This window comes from Lampetra fluviatilis, chromosome 16, assembly GCF_964198595.1.
Source record: "Lampetra fluviatilis chromosome 16, kcLamFluv1.1, whole genome shotgun sequence".
In the NCBI taxonomy this organism is placed as follows: domain Eukaryota; kingdom Metazoa; phylum Chordata; class Hyperoartia; order Petromyzontiformes; family Petromyzontidae; genus Lampetra; species Lampetra fluviatilis.
Genome location: NC_136290.1, coordinates 14,871,065 through 14,885,799, shown reverse-complemented (window position 1 = coordinate 14,885,799; position 14,735 = coordinate 14,871,065). Strand labels below are relative to the sequence as shown.

Sequence of the window (14,735 nt, the reverse complement as noted above, 5' to 3'; positions counted from 1 at the left end):
GTGTGTAGGTATAAATACAATAGAGTCAGTAGATACTACTGAGTAGATACTCTCTACTACTGACTCTATTGTATGTAGGGTGTCTTTCGTCTGGGGGGGTCCAATTTCTATAACTTTTTGGTTCAAGCCTTCGGAAAGGTTCTGATCATTGAGTTGACGGTCAAACGGGACGTCAGGCTTTCTTAAGAGCTCCAAATTGACACAGGCCTCATGTTTATAGATAAAATGTCGAAAAAAATCAGAGATATTGATTCATAATGCTCAACCGACTGTGCCTGACGACCTCCCTGGGGGACAATTTCATCACGACGTGACCGGCAACCCCCGACGAGAGACACGAGGCAGCGATGGCGCGTGGCGCCTCTGGTGGCCGCGTGATAAATCCGCGTGTGCGCCCTAAGGTTAAGAATCGATTTCCGTAGGTGATCGATGGCCACCGATATAAATCAGTTATCTAAAGAGGGAAGCTTTTGTGACGTGGGTCAAACACATGGGCACTCGCGGAGAAGACGGAGGAAAAAAACAGTGGGAAGTGGCAAAGACTCGCGGAGAGATTCACGCTTGGCATGAGCGGAGCGCTGTTCTGGAGCGCGAGCAGGTTGAGCGGGGATGACGGCCGATAGACGAACTTCTAGTCAACGTGGAAGAGTAGGCCAAATATGGCCGAGAGCTCCTGTGTGGGAGTGGGGGGGCTTCCGCCAGCAGCAGCTGTGGGGCTGCGCTTTACCTCCCCGCACGTCACCACAAACGTCTCCGAGCGGTGCAGTAACCGAACGCGCCCCCACACCCCGAGCGCATTGCCGGAGTGGAGCAACCGAACGCGACCCCCGCATGCCGTGGTCGATGATGTCATCACCGGGCGAGCCAATGAGCGCGCGAAGCGGGGTGGTGAAGACGCGGACATGGCGGCCCCCGTGCGTGCCACAGGCTCCTCGCTATTTGTTCGCGGGTTGCCTCGCGACGCGAACGCCGCCGGGCTCGAGGAGGCGCTCGGGGAGTTCGGCCCCATCAGGCAGTGCTTCGTGGTCACGGAGAAGGGTACGACTCTGGCTTCCGAGCACTCACGGGCTCGCCTGAAGGCGAACCGTGTCTGTGCCACGTGTTGATACAGCCGGTACTTTGTGTGGTGGTACAGGGTAGTACCACAGTGGGCTGTGTGGTAGTGCAGAGAGGTACACAGTGGGCTGTGTGGTAGTGCAGGGTGGTACACAGTGGGCTGTGTGTGGTAGTGCAGGGTGGTACACAGTGGGCTGTGTGTGGTAGTGTAGAGTGGTACACAGTGGGCTGTGTGGTGGTGCAGGGTGGTACACAGTGGGCTGTGTGTGGTAGTGCAGAGTGGTACACAGTGGGCTGTGTGGTGGTGCAGGGTGGTACACAGTGGGCTGTGTGTGGTAGTGCAGGGTGGTACGCAGTGGGCTGTGTGGTAGTGCATGGTGGTACACAGTGGGCTGTGTGTGGTAGTGCAGAGTGGTACACAGTGGGCTGTGTGGTGGTGCAGGGTGGTACACAGTAGGCTGTGTGTGGTAGTGCAGGGTGGTACGCAGTGGGCTGTGTGGTAGTGCAGGGTGGTACACAGTGGGCTGTGTGTGGTAGTGCAGAGTGGTACACAGTGGGCTGTGTGGTAGTGCAGGGTGGTACACAGTGGGCTGTGTGGTAGTGCAGGGTGGTACACTGGGCTGTGTGTGGTAGTGCAGGGTGATACACTGGGCTGTGTGTGGTAGTGCAGGGTGGTACACAGTGGGCTGTGTGTGGTAGTGCAGGGTGGTACACAGTGGGATGTGTGGTAGTGCAGGGTGGTACACAGTGGGCTGTGTGGTAGTGCAGGGTAGTACAGAGTGGGCTGTGTGTGGTGGTGCAGGGTGGTACAGTGGGTTGTGTGGTAGTGTAGCCAGCTCTGACCCACGCTATAGTAGGGCAGGTGGTATGGAGTGCTGTGTATGGTAGTGCAGGGTGAAATACAGTACTGTGTGGTAGTGCAGGGTGATCGTGCTGTGTGGTAGTGCAGGGTGGTACAGAGCGGAGTTGTGTGTGATGTAACTGAAGGAGATGATTACTGCTGTAGGGTTTAAACTTAACATGTAGGCTTTCGCAGCGAATATCATAAATAATATTGCGTTAGGCCACAACCTTCCACCACCTCGAGACAGCCAAACAAATAGTTTATACTGTCAAAATATCCGAGTGCAGATTCACTCCACATCGTAGCACCGTGTTCACAGTCTCAGACCGCTGTAGTCTAACTTTTCCCTTCCAGCCTCGTCGAGTCTCAAGACCGAGGGGATTGACTGAGTCGTGTCTCTGCTGTGCGCGTACCCCTTGTCGACGCCAGGCTCCCCTCACTGCAAGGGCTTTGGCTACGTGACGTTTGCGCTGCCCGCTGACGCCGCGCAGGCGCTAAAGGGGAAGGTCGAGTACCATGGACACAAGCTCGTCACCACCGTCGCCAAGAAGAAGCCCCCGGTCAAGAAGACCAAGCCCTCTAAGACCGAAGCAGGTGCGCCCAGAAGAAACCTTGCTCGCCCGCCCATCCACAAAGTTTTCCGTTTAGAGCAGGGCGGGGAACCTCTCACTTGCTCGGGACTGAATAGGACTTCCAGATGCCATTATCATTCTGCTTGTTTACCCAGCAAAACCTCACTAAGTCTCAAGACTCATTTTCAGCTGGAGGGGTATTTCAATACGTTACTGTTTTGACTGATTAGCGAGTATTTTTTTAATTGTGTAATTTTGACCATGACTGGCACACGATGGCCGACTCTTCTTCAAATGACGTCATGGGATATTTAACATCCACTGTGAAGCAGGCTGTGCAGAGTGTGTTACGGTTAATACGCCCACGGTGTGTGAGGTGCGCTACTGCATGTGAAGCGTGTGACGCGTCATTGTGACGCATCATTGTGACACATCTGTGTGCGTTCACCAGAGGAGGCCCCGACGACGGAGGAGCCGGCGTGGGAGAAGCAGCCGAGGCAGCGGCCCACCCTGGAGCTCACCGGGCTGCCCCCAGCGCTGGAACCCGAGATGCTGGAGTCGCTGTGCAGGTGCCACCGAGACGCAGAAACGTGACATCGCATCGTGAAAAATACCATCGCGGCAATGCGAATAACCTCGCGTGGTGGTACGGCAGATGGTTTGCGTTTGGCGACGATGTGTCTGGCGGCGTCGGCATGTGACCTCGCGGTGTGGCCCCGTGCGTGAGCAGGCAGCGTGCCGGGGTGCTGGACGTGGCCCGTGTGCCCGACCACCCGACCAAGGCCCACGTCAGCTTCTCCACCGTGCGGGAGGCCACCACCGCGATGACTTTCTGGCAGCAGAACCTAATCCAAGGTCCCCACTGCGCACCAGAGGAGCCTACAACCTCCGACTCGCACCGGCTCACTCGCTCACCGGCTCACTCGCACATGTTCAATGGAGTTACGGTCATTCGTGTCTGAAATATTGCACGTGTTATAGATTTCATTATCATTATTAATACTAACTTAACCATGATAACAAGACTCATTTTCATGATAACAAACAAAATGTTTGGTGAAGCCCGTTTGGTAACGCCGTGGGTGCTTGTGTGTGTGCAGGCAAACGCGTCTCGGTAGGGTTGCTGTACCGGCCGGGCATCATGAAGAAGTCTCGCCTTCGTGCCCGTCTCATCGTGCGCAACCTCAGCTTCAAGGTTTGTGCTGAGCACAGGGCCCAATCGCCCAAAACGTCAAGCAGTCAGCCACAAACGGCACACTATAATAGACAAGAGTGTAACACGTTTCTGGAAGTGAGCAAGATTATTATTGTAAGAGCCGAGGGAAAAGAGATGATGGGAGTAGGGAATTCCAGAGTGGAGCAGTGCGAGGGGGAAGCGAGAAGTGCGGCGTCCTGCAGCGTGGCGAGCGAGGGAGGAGCTGATTTTGCGTGTTGTAACCTGCATGTGGTGGTTTAATACAGTGTGGATGAGACGAAACATTCATTTTCTGTAAGAGTCCTCAACATGGGTGGAGGAATCGACGAGTGAATTTTACAAGAACAGTCACCATCATAGGAGCGATAGAAGATTGATAACGAGGCGACTGACTGCCGGTGAGCGAGCGAGCGGTGTGAATCGGTAAGCGCTGGATCATTGGACAAAGTACGTGGTAGTGCGTGTCATGGAGAGCGACATTGTGATAAGTGGCGGTCGCATATCATTGGTGGGTAGCGCTCATTGCAACGGGGAATTTGAGATGATGGACGAACATCTTTCACTCTCGGCAATGCTCGTTTGTGTTTGCAGTGTTCACAGGGCGACCTGAAACGAGCGTTCTCTCCTTTTGGAATCGTGCTGGAGGCGAACATCCCAAAAAAACCAGGTAAGACGGCGGGGTGCACCCTGTGCCTCCTCGGGGTTTGTTGTTGTTATGACTATCATTCCACTTCTTTGTCAAGCAATGCCTCGTCGGGTCTCAACTCTTTTTCAGAAGGGTCCTGCCACGTTTTCGGAGCTGCTGTGTGTAATCCTAGCTGAATCAGTCGCATTTTTCAGCATTGGGATGTTGTAGCCAACAAGAGTTACATTGTGTGCTTACAGGAGGAAACTGGAAACCCTGTTCATAACAGGGGGAGAACATAGAAACTGCACGCAGAAATACACCCATGTCAGGTTATGGAACTAGGCCCTTTTTGCCGTGAGGCGCTTGGAGGACGTGGCCGTTACGTTGCAGGCTGTGCGTGCAAGGGAAACGGCGGCACGAGCAGGGAAAATACCGCACTAAGCTCCCGGATGCTGCGTGCCGTTTGCTGCTCCTAGTGGAATGAGCCATTGCCGTGTGCTTCATATTGTTATTATATTGGTATTGTAATTAATATTATTTTTTATTTCAGATGGGAAGATGAAGGGGTTTGGCTTCGTTCAGTTCACCAGCATGCCAGACGCCACCAAGGCTCTGAAGGAGATGAACAGCAAGGAGATTAAAGGTGTGGATGCTCAACTTCTGGTGATGTTACACACGTCTGCTCTGTGTGGTGTGTGTGCATGTGTTCACCTGGCGAGGCTGCATAGGATGGGTCATGTAGTTTGCATGCCCAGCCAGCGCATGCTCATGCAGCTTCTGCTTTGGCCAAATTGAGGGGACTAAACAGGCACTGTATAGGCTAGAGAAGGGATGGGTTGATGTAGTTCAGGAAGATGTGGAGCTAAGTGGACTTACTGGTACCGGTGGTGTCAAGAATTGTCTCTGAGTAGGAGGCTCGTAAAGAATGCCACTGGGTAGTTTGAGGCAGTCGCCCTCCAGCAACAGAGGAGCGACGTTCAGAGCAACGAGCGGGGTGGTGGGCGTCTAAAATGCAGCATAGTGGCACAGTATTGAGCGCAGATGTGGTGCCTCTCCCAGTCGTCTCAGTCAATCAACCCATGGCACCTGGGTCTGTCCTGTGAACTCATGCCAGCAGCGAGCCAAGTGATGGCCTCATAGTCCATCTAGCCTGGCATTGTCTCTGTGGGGACATCACCGCATGAGTCGTGGGTGCCGTTGTCGTTGATTGCTTGTTCTGGTCTGACACGGTCTTTGTCTGGCAGGACGGGCCGTGTCCGTGGACTGGGCCCTGGCCAAGGACAAGTACGAGTTGGCCAATGCATCCAAGGCACCTGGTACCAAGCACACACCTATACAAACATGCACCTGTACGCACCTTTACAACCACACACCTGTACAAAGACGCATGGCTATAGCCTCAAACCTGTACACACACCTGTATAGACCCAACTGTGCTGTGTGGCTGCAGGAAAGAAGGCAGAGGGCAAGCAAGGTGCAATAAATGAAGGGAGCAAGGGGCCCGCTGGAGATGAGGAGGATGATGAGGATGATGAGGATGACGAGGATGACGAGGATGAGAAGGAGGAGGGCGCAGAGCGTGTGGCCCAGGCGGCGCCTCCCGGGCGGGGGCTGCAGAGCGGAGACGGCGACTCGCAGAGTGAATCCGGCTTGGACGAGGGCAGCACTGCAGCCTCCGACGACGACGATGATGACGCGGAGGGGCACGACGGCTCGGATGATGAGTCGGACGATGAAGACGGCTCGGACGATGAGGACGACGACGAGGAGAGTGACGGTATGTCCGCGTCGCCGTGGCCGATCCCTTTGGCTCCACGCACGGCACACGCGCCGCGTCGTGTGCGCCGATTGTTATTTTCCGTGCGAATTTGTGCTGTCGGTGACTTCCACCCGTCGGGTCGGCAGCTGCAGAGACGAGGCGTGGAACGATGCGTTGGCCTGGCGGGTAAAATAACGTCCGTCACCTCGTTATAACAAACGGCGCTTAGAACGACGATCCTCGTCTGCAATGAGGGCATGGCGGCCGTGTAATGTCACGCACCCCGCGTGTAACAATCGCGTATGCACGGTCAAAATCTCCAATCCTCGTGTTTCTGCGGCCATGTCTTTGCCTTAACACGACGTGTCTGTTTGTCTCTGCTACCACTGCAGGTGAAAAGAAGCGTGCGGTGAATCGCAACCTCCCCAGTGACGTGGGCGAGGGCAAGACGGTCTTCATCAGGTTTGTTGTCGCTCATCTTCCCGCTTCTCCCATGTCTCCCCGTGTCTCCCCGCGCCTCACAACTCAATCCACGCCTTTCCTAATGTTATCCCCATTGCGTTATCCGACCGCGTGGCTCAGCGGCAGAGTGAGCTGTTCGCAGTTGCAAGTTTGATATCCTGGTTTGGGGTTGACTCAGCCCATCATAACTTCGCGGTCGATAAAATCAGCACCGCTTGGCATTGTATCAAGGGCTTATTGATATCAGTTTTATTACGCACAGGGTTTCGGGAATCTGGATTCAAACCCAGGGTCTCAACAGTGCCGGCTTGGCGCTTGTGACCTCCGAGCCACGCGGCCTCCTCGTTTCTGAATGCGGGTGAATCATCCTGGTCGTCGTCATCACCATCATCGTCGTTATTCTCTTTGTGTTTAGGAATCTCTCCTTTGACTCTGAGGAGGGCCCCCTGGGCGAGGTGCTCACCAAGTTTGGGAAGCTGCACTACGTTCGCGTGGTCCTGCACCCTGACACGGAGCACTCGAAGGGTGAGCTCACTGCACCCACCCAGCTCTGGATCCGGCCGCACTTCTTTCCCATGACTGTCCACGGCACACCGGTCGTTGTGCCCCGTCGTGCCGTGTTTTGCCACGTCGTGCCGTGTTGTGCCGCGTCGTGAAGTGACCATGCCGTGCGTGCGTGTCCGCCCCGCAGGTTGCGCGTTCGCTCAGTTCCACGCGGCGGAGGCGGCGCAGGCGTGCATCGCCGCGGCCCAGGGCCCCGAGGAGGTGAGTGCGACGGCGGCGGCCCCTGAGCCATTGGACCCCAAACGTTGATTCTTGGTACTGCCCAGGGTGGCAATTGCTAATGGTTTTTTTTAATGAGAAAAGGGTCATTAAAGAAGGATAAATCTTGACTTAAAGCTTTCGTGATTGCAGGAATTCATATTCTTTTGGTCTTTTTGTAATGACGACCGCTTGTGTTGCGATCGAAACGTCGTAGCTTTTTGTTATTTTCTTTGAACCTATCTACGTGACTTTACAGAAAGACCCAAAGAATGTGAAGAAGGATAGGTTGATAGAATTACATTTTTAAAATCAAAAGTAACTTGAAGCATCGACGGCGTACGACAACGGTAAGGGTGGCATCTCTACAACAGGCTGTATTCATGCGATGCTCGCTGCCCTTGGTGAGCACACCGTAGCGGTGCTCGTGGTGCTCGCTGCTCTGTATGGTTGTGTGGGCGAGTGTGAGCGTGCGTGTGTGAGCGTGGTTGCGTGGGTGAGCATGCTTGAGCATTCGCCGTTTCCACCCTCCAGGCTGGTGGCCTGGCTCTAGACGGGCGCCGTCTGGTCGTGTGTTTGGCCGTGAGCCGCGACGAGGCCCGCACGCTGGCCGACAAGAAGGACGCAAAGCCGACCGACCGGCGCAACCTTTACCTGGCGCGCGAGGGCCGTGAGTGATGCCCGCCCGCGTCAGTCACACCGTACACGGTCATTCGCACCCTTCATTTGGAAATTAAAGGCACGTCACAGGAGTGCGATTGTGGCCATGCAACTCAAACTATGGACCCCGTGTAGTAAACTACTGCGGTCTGCGCTCCTTCAACGGAAGAGTAACACAGCAAGACGACACTAACTATGGGCCAGTTTTGACATACAGTGTATCTTCTTGGTTCTTTCGGTAAAGTCACGTAGAAGGGAAGTAATAAAATAATAAAAATAAAACATAATAAAACAATTCTCACGACGTTTCGGCCACAACGCAAGCAGCCGTCCTCAGGTGAAAACCAGGTCTGAACGCTAAAATGTTGAAAATTTTGGAAAAAAAATTTCACGAAAATAAGCACAACGAGTGTGTGCAAAATGTCAGCTCGATTGGATCACGGGAAGTGGGTTAAAAAACGACTGAAAGATTTGCACGGTCGTAAGCAAGCAAGCAAGTGAACTTAATATAAAGGATTTAAAAATGCAGTGTCTCGTCAGCAGAGTTGGGCCTTTCTGAATCGATGCTGGTGAACTTCCAGATGTTATAGGCAAGGTCCCTCTCTGTAAGATATGGGTCCAAGCTTAATACGGGTCCTAGTTTATTTTGTGTTCTGTATTGTATAATTTTGCGTCAAAAACTAGGACTCCTCTTAATGGGAGGAACTTGGTGAGGCCTTCCTGGGTAAACGACCAGAGTAACAATAACGAACTGAACATGTGAGAGCCCATCAAGTTAGAACGATGTGGCGCCTGTGTGTATACGTGTGTGAGTGACGCCATGTGTGTTGTGCTTTGTGCCGTTGGACAGTGATCCGAGCTGGAACGGCAGCAGCTGAAGGTCTCGGCTCCGCTGACCTGGCCAAGCGAGAGAGGGTAAGAGCACCAGCAGCCTCGGCAGCAGTGACATCCACACGGCGCTTTGTACCAGGCTAGGTGCTTTTTGCGGTCACGTTTTCTTTAAACACAGTTGCTGAGCATAGGCCCCTAGTGGCGAGCAACAGACAACACTGTCCAAGTTCTAACAGATATAAGAGTGCGACACATTTCTTGTATTGAGCAGGGTTATTATTGTTAGAGCTTGGGGAACAGACAATGGTGGAGTGGTGCGAAGGAAGGAGCAGAGAGAGGGAGAAGTGAGGTTGACCTGCAGTGTGGTGGTGGGTAGGTGGGTGAGTGTGTGTATGTGACAAAGACACAGAATCCCCCCTTATAGCCTTGACAGGCTGTTGGGACAAATGCTTTTAGAGAGCAGCACCTATTAAGGCTGACATGACACACAAGGCGATGGATGTCCGGCACCTCGCCTGGAGGCCTTCGTCTCCCCAATGCTGATGTCAACACAGCACCACGTGCTCCTTTAAGGCTGAGTCAACATAGGGGAGTCCCAGTACACAGATATTCGCCACCGATGTTACTACTACTATTTGCATTTTACCAGGTAAGGCCCACTGAGCTATGTAGCTCTTTTTCAGAAGTGACCTGGCCACAAATGATAGCCCAATGAAGTGGCTTATTTGGAAATTTATAGCAGGTAAATGTTAGCCATGAGTGGGAATTTAACTCGGGTCACCAGGTGCCTAGCGCAATATGCTCACCGCTATAATACGGCTCCCCATTCCACATCAAAAACTGCCAATCGCCAAGTGGCGGTAATGTCACCACGTCACCTTTGCCAGACCAGCTATATTTCGGAAATGCCAGAATAAGCTTGCGACACACACATACACATGTACAAACATATGTGCGAGGCGCCGGACGGCCATGTGAGCTCGGCGTGCCTCACTCGGCGGTGCCGGGGCCGCTCCCCTCTGCAGTTTGAGCAGCTAAAGCGGCAGAAGCTGCGGCGCGTCACCGTGTTCGTGTCGAGCACGCGCCTCTGCGTGCACAACATCCCCAAGTCAGCGGACGACAAAAAGCTGCGCTCCATCTTCTTGTGCGCTGGCGGACCAGGTGCCCGTATCACCGAGGTGAGAGCCGCACACTCCTCATCCCACACACCACCCCCCCTCCTCCTACACGCTCCTCCTCGCGCACACTCCTCGGTGCCACTGAGCCACCCCTTCTCGCTTGTTATTTTTTGTGTGAACTTGAAATGTGTGCCACGTGGCCTATGACCCCAGCTCTCATGTGCGTGTGTTCCCTGGGCCTCCAGTGTCGTATCATGCGGGACATGCAAGTTGTGAACAGCCGCGGGCTGGGCCAGTCGAAAGGCTTTGGCTTTGTGGAGTTTGTGGAGCACGAGCACGCATTGACGGCGCTTCGCAGCACCAACAACAACCCGGCCATCTTCGGTCCAGCCAAGGTGCGTGCAGAAACCCCTCCGGCAGGGCGGCGGTGCGGCGGCAACGCCGGTGTCTCTCGGCAACCGGCCTCTGGATTTGATTGCCGACTCGGGTGCCTTTCTGTGTGGAGGTTGTGTATTTTCTCCCCCTGTTCTGCGTGGCTTTCCTCCAAAATCTCCGGTTTCTTTCCATAGTTCAAAAAAATGTACAATGTAACTGGTGTTGGCCAATTGTCCCAATGCTGAAATATTACCTGCAAAGTGCTCAGTTGGGATCACAAGTGGCAACAATGGACCCTCCTGTGAAAACTTGGCTGGACTTTCTTAAAAGAGATAATAAGAACTCGGTTTGCAGGGCTCGCTGTGTTTGGTCTCGATGTGTGTGTGTAATTCAGCGCCTGATCGTAGAGTTCTCCCTTGAAGACCGGGTGAAGCTCAATGCAAAGGAGGCCCGATTGCTCAAGAGTCGGGTGAGTGGGTGACGACCGCTCAGCTACCTCCCTCGCGCTCCTCACGAGCCGCCTTCACCCACCCACACACGTCTAGGCTTCCCACGTGTCTCTGGGTTGCACCCCGCGTTGTTTGGCACGATGTCCTACTCCAGGTGCCGGGTTATTGAAGTTGTTTGTTTCATTTTTTTAGCAGAAGCAGGTGGCCGTGAAGGGGAAAGGGAATGTGGCGATGGATGTAGCAGGAGGGGGTGCAGGAGGACTATGGAAGGGCAAGGCTTCTGGGAATGCCAAGGGACAGAAAGGGATGAGCGCCGTGGCGCAGGAGAGCCGAGGATCGGAGCCGCGCAAGACAGGGGCGCAGGAGCCTGGGAGGGCGAAGGTCAGCGCCGGGGGAGCCGTGGGGAAGGGGAGGGGCGGCACTGGCCGGTGGGCCGGTTTCCAAACACGTGTGGAGGAGCAGCGCCAGGAGGAGGGAGACGGTCCGCGCCGGAAGCTGCTGCCACTGCCTTCACACTCTGGGCCCAAAATCCGGTGAGGCGCCATGTCCTGAACACTATCACTAAGCCTAACCTTTAACCTGTCCCTTCTCATTCCATGCTCGCTGTAGCCGGTGTAAGTGCTCATTTGCTTTGGGGGGTGCTCCTCGGTGCTGTGCTGCTCGTTCCGAACGACCCGACTCTGTGCCCTGGTGCAGGAAACGCGACAAGGGGAAGCCGTTGGCCATGAAGAGAGACCAGAAACCTAAGAACAAGAAGAGCAGAGCCGAGCGGAGAAGTGGCGGGGCAGGGGGGGAGGGGCTGCCACAGCAGGCGGTGTCACGAGTCCCAGCTCGAGTGGCACCGGCGCAGCGAACAACTCCGGCGCCGCAAACAACTCCGGCGCAGCGAACTCCGGCGCAGCGAACTCCGGCGCAGCGAACTCCGGTACAATGACACCCACCACATCCCCCATCACCGTCCTACATTAGGAGTAGCGCTTGGGAATGGGTGGTTTGATTAAGGGGCTTTACTTAGTGTTCAGCCAGGGCCATACGCCATCCTGTGGGGTCACGTGGGGACGCTGTGTTGTGCGAGTGAAAAAATGGAGGCCACTTTTGCTGTTAATGGAAATGCCTGTCTCCCCTTTCCTCCGAAGCGAGCGGAGAAGCGAGCGCACCAGGCGGACCACGCGGAACGCCGTTTTGGGGATCTTGTCAAGCGCTACAAGCAGCGAATATTTGGCTCGGAGCAAGCAGCCATGCGACCCATGGCCAGCAAGTGGTTCCAAGAGTGACCGCAGCAATCCCCAACACCGCACGCTTGCACCAGACACGGGCACACGCGTACCCAAACACACACATTTACCTAGGCACCTCCGATTAGTATGGTTGGCTACGTAGAGTGCGAAAGAAGTTCAACATACATACGTCAAAGACATGGGCTTCATATCAGGCCACTCTGCCTGAACATGGGCTTTCAAGATAATATTATTACCGAGATCCGTATTGAATAGAACGTTTATTGGTTTGCTGCTGCACATATGAAACTATCTCGCAATAAACGTCCACCTTTTTACCACATGCAATGACATATCTCGATATGGATGGGGCTACTCGTTTTAGTTCTGTGTCTAACTCCTGCTCCAGTCTACCAGCGACCTGGAAAACGTTCAGTGAGAAATTAATCCTTGCTTCCACTTGGGAACAGATGGATATTACTAATCTGAGCAAGAAATGTTTTGTTTTTAAAATACACGGCGCAATTAATTCAGGATTCAAGAGCATGGTCTTGCGTTCCGGCGTTACGAACACCACAAGCGAGAAGTCAACGTGCCAGTGGTGCAGCTGGGGGTGAGCCTTGTGTGGCTGGGTCGTGCAGTATCACTCTCGTGTCTTGCAGCAAGAAGGGCCTGGGTTCGATTCACAACTCTGGCGTGTTTCTGCGTGGAGTTGACATGTTCTCCCCCTATTCCGCATGGGATTGCGCTGGCTGCAATGTAACCGGTATTGGCCAATCATCCCAATGCAAATTACTTTATTGGGTATTACGCATAGCAACATTGCCCTCCCCCTACTGTCAAAACTTGGGAGGACCCTCCTGAACAAGCGTTGAGACTCCCTGAGATTTCCTCGATAAATGAGTGTCGTGATGGCGGTTGACTAACGTCGCCTTTCAGTATCGGTCACCCGGCATGCGTGTTGCCCCTTGCGTTGGGAGGGGGGGTCCGCTGCCCGAGCGTGGCGGAGCGGGGGGACCTTAGTGATCTGGTCCCGTGAGCTCCTATGCGCGTTCGTCTCCAGCAAATCACTTACCCACATTCTCTTTGCTTCGACATCCATCGGCTGTCTGTGAGTCTGGAAAACCTGCAGCTGCAGTCTTAGCTGATTTTTAGTCGGAGCATATATCCACACCCGGCATACCACATCCGGTATACCCTCTTGCTATGTCTACTCGTTGCTGAGAAATTAAGCCCCGCTGTGTGCTTACTGTGCCTAATGGAATCTTTGCAATATCAATGTGCGATGACGTCGCAGTGCAATGACCCAGAGTGCGGTGACGTATATTACAACATTACTGCTCAAAGGGCTTTTGGTCATTGTTCTGAAGCTGTGTTTTATACGCCCCGCGCTCTGCTCATTGTTGTGAGCGTCGCTCGTCTGCCCTCCGTTGTTGGGAGGGCGACTGCCTCCAACTGCTCAACAGCGTCCTTCACGAGCCTACTCCATCGAGATCGATCTTGACACCGCTGGTATAAGTTGTCGGCAAGTCCACTCGGCTCCACATCTTCCCGTACCGCATCGGTCCATCTCTTCAGCCCGTGTCGTGCCCGTTTAGCTCCCTCTATGCGGCCAAACAAGCTGCTTGGGCATGCGGTGGCCGGGCATGCGGTGGCCGGGCATGCGGTGGCCGGGCATGCGGTGGCCGGGCATGCGGTGGCCGGGCATGCGGTGGCCGGGCATGCGGTGGCCGGGCATGCGGTGGCCGGGCATGCGGTGGCCGGGCATGCGGTGGCCGGGCATGCGGTGGCCGGGCATGCGGTGGCCGGGCATGCGGTGGCCGGGCATGCGGTGGCCGGGCATGCGGTGGCCGGGCATGCGGTGGCCGGGCATGCGGTGGCCGGGCATGCGGTGGCCGGGCATGCGGTGGCCGGGCATGCGGTGGCCGGGCATGCGGTGGCCGGGCATGCGGTGGCCGGGCATGCGGTGGCCGGGCATGCGGTGGCCGGGCATGCGGTGGCCGGGCATGCGGTGGCCGGGCATGCGGGCTACATGACCCAGCCAACGCAGCCTTGCCTGCCGGAGGAGCTCACTGAGGGAATGTGTCCAGATCTTTCAAGGATTTGTGAGCTGCTCACGCAATCCAGCCCGGATAAACAGGATGGATCGTCGGCATGCCAGCCTGAATGTTTCTAACCAGCCGCAGATGTTCCATTAGAGGGATCCACGTTTCACAAGAATACAGAAGGGAAGGCATGACTGGCCGAGAAGATCCGACGTTTCGTGTGGAGCGACAGACTTCCACCCAGCATTACGCAGCCGAGTGAGACCTCTGCTGTCAAACCGGAGCTGGTCACAAGGGGCCGTCCATAAATGACGTCACGCACCTAGGGGGGGGGTCAGACATTTGTGACGATGTGTGACGAAGGGGGGGGGGGTTTGAGAAATGTGACGTCACATCAAAATGCGCAACTTTAAATAAACATAGACAACACGCTCTCCTTATTTTGGGGTGGGGGGGCAGAGCTTTGTGACGTAATATTTGAGGGGGGGTCTGACTTTTTGTGACGATGGGGGGGGGGGTCAAAATCGCGTGGCGTCATTTATGAACGGCCCCTTATTCACTGCCCAGGTATGGGAAACTCTCCACTCTCGACTACTGCTCCATACAGAGGCGTAGCTGGGGGGGGGGGGGGCAGGGGGGTACATATGTCCCCGGGCGCCAAGGTAAAGGGGCGCCAAAATGAGGCTTACAACGCTACATTATAACTTATTGCGGCGGGCGCGGCAGCCTGAAACTACTGCACAAATCTACACCTCAACCTAA

The 14,735-nt window shown here is 54.9% G+C and overlaps 1 protein-coding gene across 1 annotated transcript; it reads left to right on the top strand.

Moving 5' to 3' along the window:
* Positions 1-843: 843 nt before the first annotated feature.
* On the top strand, positions 844-12,259 carry RBM28 (RNA binding motif protein 28). The gene is given in 21 exon segments (XM_078863829.1): positions 844-865; positions 868-1,038; positions 2,330-2,494; positions 2,924-3,041; positions 3,203-3,327; positions 3,573-3,667; positions 4,259-4,334; positions 4,846-4,938; positions 5,540-5,611; positions 5,746-6,072; positions 6,447-6,516; positions 6,932-7,041; positions 7,208-7,281; positions 7,813-7,948; positions 8,789-8,853; positions 9,795-9,947; positions 10,133-10,282; positions 10,657-10,731; positions 10,904-11,244; positions 11,408-11,636; positions 11,848-12,259. Coding segments are annotated over 21 exon segments (2,805 nt in total). The 3' UTR covers positions 11,986-12,259.
* The last annotated feature ends 2,476 nt before the right edge of the window (positions 12,260-14,735 follow it).